We start from the raw sequence: 8,614 nt of genomic DNA on the forward strand, positions 1-8,614 counted from the left end.
TAGACTTGTTAGTGATACATCTTTTAAACTTGTTGTGACTGAGTCACTTTCAACACATATCCACCCTACAGGGCAGAGAAAAATTGTCCCATGAGGTTTCAAAGACTGTACTCTTTATGGAAGCAAACTGTCACCTCTTATTCGTGTGAAGCAGCTGGTAAGTTTGAACTACCACTCTTTTGATTAACGTCCCAGTGCTTTAACTGATGTACAACCAGGGCTCCTTGATTTATCTATATACCTTTACTCTTTATGGAAGCAAACTGTCACCTCTTATTTATGTGAAGCAGCTGGTAAGTTTGAACTACCACTCTTTTGATTAACGTCCCAGTGCTTTAACTGATGTACAACCAGGGCTCCTTGATTTATCTATATACCTTTAAATTATTTCCATTTAGAAGACATAGTTTATTATTTAATGTTTTGGTATACTCAGTGTATTTCTATTACCACCCAATAACTGCACAATATACTTCAGCTTAATGATTAAGTTATGAGCAGAGTTAGTTATTTTTACATAAATGCATGTAACCTGAAAAATCATTTTTTCATTTTTACTTTTTTTTTTACAGAAATGAGGCTCTTAAACTCATATGCAACTCACTTTTTGTTTTAGCATAAATTATAACTTACAAATAGTTTCCAACACCTCAGTGGAATGGAATTTTGGAAAGCATTTTTCAAGGGTGTTACACTTGTGGCATTTTATGCTACATTGGGATGTTTATTCATGTCTTGCTTTGTGAGTCATTTAACAGATCAAAAAAATAAGAAAACATTGTACAGGCAAACAGTGGTCTAAAAATCTACAGAGATACAACTTAGTTGACATATAAAAGTGTAAATATTACTATGAAATGAAACAGTTTTACATTTGAGATTGATATTCATATTGATTGCTATTATTGACTTCAACATGAGTGCACAGTAGTCTACAGTAATCCCACAGGCTCAGGTATGGGTTAAGAGAAAGGCCATAGGCCTCAAGGCTTGTAATAGATATACGGTCTGTCTTTTTTTTTGTACCATCCATATGCCAGCACATGGAAGGAACTTTGTTCCTTTTGTTCTCACTTAAAGAGGTATATTTTTCAACAGCCTTTTGGTAGCTTCTAGAAGCTTTGGAAAAGGGGGATGTCCCATGGAAAGTGAATCCTCAAGGCATTTTTGCTCAGTGCTATCTCACTTTCTGCAGCTCTTGTCTCAGCCAGGATGGCAGAGGCTGCCCCAGCTTGTGCAGCAGCTTTGAGAGTTCCACGTTGCGATCCCGGTAATAGCTTGAGAGAAATGCTCTGCTCTGAGGTAGGAGGATACAAAAATACATTTTATTTTGTTTATAAAAAACACACCTCATACTCTTAGAAATTTTAAAACCATAACAAATATCAGATATCTCATGTCTGCATTAAAATTTGTTCTCTAAATGTCAGCTTTTTAGCACAATATAAACATAAAATGATTTTTATTTCAAAACATACACTTTTCAATGTACACATTTTTTTTCTAGGAAAACAGCTTTATCATTAAACATGTAATTTATTTGGTTACAGAATTAAGTTTTTAAATAAGCAGGCTGACTTACTAGGAATATAGTTGTAACAATTTACAGCGTCTGTTATTATGTTCTATTAAAGTCTTCCTAGTATTGGAGAGTTTGGTAAATCTAAAATATAAAACATTCCTTTGCCTACAACCAGGAGAAAATAAAAGAGATGAATGGGACATTCTAAGAATCAAATCCCTATGCACATCCAAAAACTTCTCCAACAGGTTAAAATGGGAAGCCACAGACTGGGAAAAAGTATTTGGTAATGACATGTCAGTTAAGGGACTTATGTCTAGAATTTATAAAATACTTGAGCACCACAACAAGATAAAGGTAAATAATCCAATAGAAAAGTGGGCACAAGATATGAGCAGACACTTCACCAAAGAAGACATTCAGATGGCCAACAAGCACCTGAAGAAATGTTCAGAATCCCTAGCTCTAACAGAGATGCAAATCAAAACAACTTTGAGATATCATCTCACACCAGTCAGAATAACAAAGTTTAACAGAACAGCAAGCAATAAATGCTGGCGAGGTTGTGGAGAAACTGGAACCCTTATTCACTGTTGGTGGGAGTTCAAAATGATGCAGCCACTGTGGAAGGAGGTGTGGTACTGTATCAAAAAGTTGAAAATTAGAGACACCATTTGACCCAGCAATTCCACTACTGGGAATATACCCCAAAGAGACCATAACTGCCACCCAAGCAGATATATGCACACCCATGTTTATCGCAGCTTTGGTCACAACAGCAAGGAGTTGGAAACAACCTAAGTGCCCATCAACAAATGAATGGCTAGAGAAGCTGTGGTATATTCACACAATGGAATACTACATTGCATTGAAAAACAAGGAACTCGTGCAATATTAATCAAAATGGGTGACTCTGGAGGACATTATGAGTCACAAAAGGACAAATACTGCATGGTGCCACTGCTGTAAGACAGGACTGACTTCAGGGTGTGCATGATACAGGCCACAGTCTGCAATTTCTTGCTACGCATCAGAAAGCTAGACAGTGACTATGGGTAATTGATGCCTTTGAGCAGTGGTGCTAGAGTACTGAATATATCATGGACAGTGAGGAAAAAAAACAAGTTTGTTTTAGAGGGGGCAGAATCAGGTTGCTCCTTGGAGGCAAGGATTCTGAAGCTTCATCTGGCAGATTTTGGGCATGTTGCAAGGAGGGACCAGTCCTTGGAGAGGGACATCATTCTTGAACAGGTAGAGGGACAGCATAAGAGAGGAAGACCCTCGATGAGATGGATTGATTCAGTGACTAGGGTAATGAGAATGGATGTGTCAGAGACAACAAGGTTGGCATAGGATAGAGTGGGTTTCAGAGCTATTGTACATAGGGTCACAAGTGACTTAATGACACATAACAACAACCACAACAAGATGTGTTTGAAGACATGTACAAAATACTTATTGCTAAAACAAGTTTGTGACAATATTAAAAAAAATATAAAGTAGGCAAACCAGTATCATTCTAGTATTATCTTAAATCTGCTGTATTTTAATTATTTGATGTAGCAAAAGAAAATAGTATCTTCAAACTATCTTTCTGACATATATTTTGCTGTTGTTGTTGCTGGAACTGAAACATAGCTGACTCTTCAGAGGGTTTTCAGGGGCTGTAATCACATGGGAAGAGATTGTCCATCTTTCTCCCATGGAGCACCTGGTGGATTCAAATCACCTACTTCTAGATTGGTAGTGCAACTCCTTACCGCTCGGCCACCAGAGCTCCATGACAGAGATAGGTTGTTGGTAGGTGCTGTTGAGTTGATTCAGAGTGACACTGTGAACAATGGATCTGAAATCTGTCCTGTCCTGTGCCATCCTCATTATCTTTGGCACACTTGCACCCACTACAACAGTTATTGCATCAATCCATTTGGTTGAAGGTCTTCATCTCTTTCGCTGATCCTCTACTTTTTCCAATCATGATTTTCTTCTCCAAGGAATAGCTTCTCCTAACAGTAAGTTTAAAGTATGTGAGATGAAACCTTGTCATCTTTGTTTCCTTGAAGCACTCTGGCTGTACTTATTCAAGACATATTTGCTTGTCCATGGACTATTCAGAGTTCTTCTTCAACAGCACAACTCATAGGAATCAATTATTTTTCTGTCATCTTTATTGGTTGTCCAGCTCTCATATATATAGCAAATGACTGAAAAGACCATAGCCCAAATCAGATGCACCTTAGTCCTCAAACTACATGGCTGTGGCTCAGTAATTTGGAGAGGTACCTGACTTCAGCCTTTTCCAATGCAATATGTCTCCTGATCTTCTGACTAATGGTACCAACTGTATTTATTATGCATCTAAGTAAGATGAAGTCATTGACAGTTTCAATGCCTTCTCCATCTGTCATGTTGTTGCCTATCAGTCCAGTGGTAAAGATTTCTGTTCTCTTAATATTGAACTATAATCCAAATTGAAGGCTGTAGTCTTCGATGGTCTGCTGCAACTGCTTCAAGTCCTCCTTATTTTCAGCAAGCAAGGTTGTGCCATATGCATAATGCAGGTTTTTGATGAGTCTCCCTCTGAACCTAATGGCACATTCTTCTTCATATAGCCTGGATTCTCAAATGGTTTGTTTAGCATAAAGATTCATTCATAAAGATTGAATGGGTATGGAGAGAGGATACAACTCTGAAGCACATCTTTCCCAATTTTAAATCATGTAGTTTTCCCTTGCTATGTTTGAACAACAGCCTCTTAACTGAAGTATAGATTTCTCAGGAGCACAATTAAATGTTCTGGGATTCCCACTCTTCCCAATATTACCCATGGTTTGTTATGGTCCACACAGTCAAATGCTTTTGCATAGCCAATAAAGAATAAATAGATGTTTTTGATGATAGTGTCTGCTTTCAGTCAGGATCCATCTGACATCAGCAATGATGTCCCTTGTGCCATGACCACTTCTATATCCAGCTTGAATTTCTGGCAGTTCCCTGTCAATGTACTGTTCTAGTCATTTTTGGATGATTCTGTTGGATCACCTTTCTTGGAAATGGGAACAAAAATGGATCTTTTGGCCATGATCACGGTCAGTTGGCCAGGCAGCTGTCCTCCAAAATTTCTGGGATAGACTGGTGAGTACATTCAGGTCTGCATATTACTGAAACATGTCAGTTCGTATCCCATTGATACCTGGGACCTTATTTTTTGGCAATGCATTCACTGCAGCTTGAACTTCTTCCTTCAACACCAATGAGTCTTGACCATATATACTTCTGAAAGTTTTTCAGTATCAGCCAATTGTTTTTGGTATAATGACTCTCTTTTTTTCCAGCTTGAGAAATGCTAGCACATTCTTTCCTTTTATTCCCCAGCTCCAGCTCTTTGTACATTCTGTTATGATAGTTTCCTTTGTCCTCCTGAGCTGCCTTTTGAAAGAATATGTTTAGCTCTTTTACTTCAGCTTCTCCTCCCTTTGTTTTGGCTTCTCAATGTTCTATTACAAGTTTCAGTGTCTCTTTTGACATCCATTTTGGTGTTTTCTTTTGCTTTCTTCATGGATTTTATCCTTGACGTCATCTTACAACTCATCTGGTCTTCAATAATTGGTGTTCAATGCCTCAAACCTATTCTTCAAGTGATTTTTAAATTCAAAGAGGATAGACTCAAGGTCAAATTTAAGTTCTTGTAGACTTGTTTTAATTTTCTTCAGCCACAATTTGAAATTACAGTCAACAACTGACCTTGTTTTGATGGCTGATCCTTAGTTTCTTTAATGATTTCTTCCACAGATGTAGTCAATTTCATTCCTATGCAGTCCATGAGGTGAGGTCCTGTATAAAGACGTCATATGTGGTGGTTTTTTTTAAAAAATATTTTTAAATGGAGTTACCTAAGCTCCTTAATAAGAAAGACACTCTCATCTGTTCAAGTGTGTCAGTGATGATATTGGCACAGGATAGGACACGTTTCAGATAATTGTTGATTGTTGTTGTTATGTGCTGTCGAGTCACTGTGACTCATAGCAACCCAATGTACAAAAGCCCTATACCCTGCCCTATCCTGTGCCAATCTTATTGTCTATAACACACCTACCCTAATTACACCAGTCATTGGATCAATCCCTCTTATCAAGGGTCTCTGTCTCCTGTGCTATCCCTCCATCTTTGCAAATATGACCCTCAACAAGGACTGGTCCCTCCTTACAGCGTGCCCAAAGTATGTCAGACAAAGCTTCAGAATCCTTGCCTCAAAGGAGCAGCCTGATTTCACCCTCTCTAGGAAGAACCTGTTTGGTTTTTTGTGTATGGTACATTCAATACTCTTCTCCAGAACCACAGCTCAAACGCATCAATTCTCCTTCTATCTTACTTAATCACTGTCCAGTGTTCTGATGCATAACAAATAATTGCAAAGACCATGGCCTGAATCAGAGGCACACCTTAGTCTGTAGACTGGCATCTTTGCTCTTCAGTACTTTGGAGATGTCTCTGACAGCAGACTTTCCCATTATAATTTGTCTTTTAATTTCCTGGCTGCTGGTAGCAAGAGTGTTGATTGTGGAGCTAAGCAAACTGAGGCTGTTAACAATTTCAATCTCTTCATCATCTATGATGATGCTGCCCATCGGCCCAGTGGTTAGAATTTTCGTTTTCATGATGTTGAGCTTCAATCCATATTTAAGGTTGCAGTCCTTAACTTTCTGCAGCATAATGTCACTATAAACTATTTGATGACACCTAACAACATCTATAAAACTAAATTCTAACCACTTCAGAACTCAGCTATTTAAGTTTGTGAGCTTGCCTTTGCTTAATATCTGTTTTTGGTTTCCCTCAGTCATTCTTAAACGATAGGTGTAGCTAACTAATTATACTCAGACCTGAGAAATTTATTATTTATCATAAACCAAATGTAGTAACTTATTACTCAGTGCCTCCTTACTGCCAGCCAGCCCTGAAATCCAGGTTCTAGGTGGTTTTGTAGTACCTACATTTCTGAGGGAAACTTTGTGCCATAACATGCATGCAATGTGTATTTACTTTGGATTCTTCAGTTTCATTTATAGTCAAGTCTCCATTTCTTCTTCTTCTGTTCTCTCCTGGTAATAAAACTGCTCTGAGACTTGCAGAGTAGAATACATCCTATCTGAGAGTTGTCTACGCTCATGCTGAAAATCACTCAGTGATTTACAAAACCTATTGTGCATTCACTCTTATTTGATGATTATTCACAAGGGAGACTATTTTAGATTGTAATTTTACAGATAGAAGTGCCACTGTTGTAAAATGGGACTGACATAGGGGAGACTGAGAAAGATGGGATAAATTATGTACACTGCATTGAAACAGATGAGGGAGAGAGAACTGTTTAAAAGGTATATATGATTAGGTATTATTGTCATGACATGAGCCCAGAACGAAGGCGGCACAGTGGAGTGGACTTGGGAGGAGGGGTTGTATAACAATGAAAGAATTTTTCTTTTACTTTTCAAAGAGAAGAATAAATTAGAGTGGAGGGGTGAGCAGGGAGGAGTGCAACAGTTAATGAATGGAAATCCAAACTATCTGTAAATGTTCATTAAAATGAATAATAATACAAATGAAGGAGTTTGTCTTTTGCTTTTCAAGGAGAGGAGCGAACTGGGGGTGGAGCTGGGGGTGGGGTGAGTGGGTAGAAAAGTACAACAATGAATAAATGGAATTCCAAAATCTCTGTAGATGTTCATTGAAATTAGTAATAATCATAATAATAAAAGGAAAAAAAGTAATAATAATAATTAAAAAAATAAAAGAATAAAAAGAAGATATACCAAAGTCAATTACCTTCCTAGTCCATGATATTCATGTAGAGAATGAAATTACAAGTAATAATAATAATAATAATAATAATTTTGAGAACTATAAAATGCATGGAAATACTTTACTTATATAATAAATAACAAGGAATCAACAGTAAATTCTATATCAGGTTGTTTATTGGTCTATTATTTATTGGCCTAACAATAAATAATATTTACTGATCTAAACAAGAAAGAATTTACTTTTTATTTGGAGAAATAAATTTGGTATTTAAAATTTCTTGATGTTTTAATAAAAAATTGAGGAGGTGAACTGACATTTTTCTGTATGAGAAGGAAATACCATAGTGCCAATACTGACAGCTTGAACCTATCACTTATGTGTATGTATCTTATCTATGATGGGAGCTCTAAATGCTCCTTTATCATACCTCTTCTGTGGACACTATTTGCACAGAATTATTCACTTTTCTCTCACAAAGAACTCAACGTATATTTCATGGTAGTCATATATTGGGAGTCTAAGGAGCTGCACTCCAACCCACAGGTAGGTGTTTCATATCCATCAGCTGCTCTTCAGGATAAAGATGGGGAGCCTTGTCCTGTGTGATTAACTGCTTCTGAAAACTTGCTGGAGGGTCAGCTATAGTCCAACTCCAAATCAATGGTACATAACAACCACCACCACCACCATCACAGATAGAGATACATAAAAAGTGAAAGGTTATACATAATTTTCTTGTCTTTATCCACCACCAAATTTTGTATTGTATTCCAGTATAGCTATGTTATACAGAAATAAAACTAAAACATAATTCTAAGGAACATTTTATGCTATATTTTAAATATTTTCATTTCCATAAAGATGTAGGAAAATAGTTTATCCATACATAAAAATGATATATTTTCCATCACTTTCTCTGTTTTCATAGTACTCTGAAGGCATATTTTAATAATTAACTGAAGAAACCTAGAGTTCTGACAATGCAGTTATTATATCAAAACAGTAACAAAAACCTTCCACAATGGTTTTTAGATGGAATTTAATTATGAGTTTATTTTGGTGGGACACTAAGCTCATCAAGCTGTCTCCTCACTAGTGGCACTAAGAAAGTCTTCAAAGTCTTAGTAGTTCAAAGCAATCAAGAAAAAGTAATCAATAAAGTGCAGATCACTAAAGGATTCACAGTCAACATAAGGTATTAAACAAGTGGGGGAAAATTACAAACAGTGTTTTAATTTCTGAGTTTAAATTTTTAAAAAGAAACCTTAATCTACTTATATTTTCATA

The 8,614-nt window shown here is 36.7% G+C and overlaps 1 protein-coding gene across 1 annotated transcript in view; it reads right to left on the reverse strand.

Annotated features, from left to right (window-relative positions):
• Positions 1-1,026: 1,026 nt before the first annotated feature.
• The window catches only part of NDST3 (N-deacetylase/N-sulfotransferase (heparan glucosaminyl) 3), a 380,811-nt gene continuing 373,223 nt past the window's right edge, over positions 1,027-8,614 (reverse strand). The window contains exon 14 of the mRNA XM_006881068.1: positions 1,027-1,297. Coding sequence (XP_006881130.1) covers positions 1,178-1,297 — 120 coding nt within the window. The 3' untranslated portion in view covers positions 1,027-1,177. The remainder of the gene's footprint in view (positions 1,298-8,614) is intronic.

Source organism: Elephantulus edwardii, unplaced genomic scaffold (genome assembly GCF_000299155.1).
Source record: "Elephantulus edwardii isolate Elephantulus edwardi_28Jun2011 unplaced genomic scaffold, EleEdw1.0 scaffold00012, whole genome shotgun sequence".
NCBI classification, from domain to species: Eukaryota; Metazoa; Chordata; class Mammalia; order Macroscelidea; family Macroscelididae; genus Elephantulus; species Elephantulus edwardii.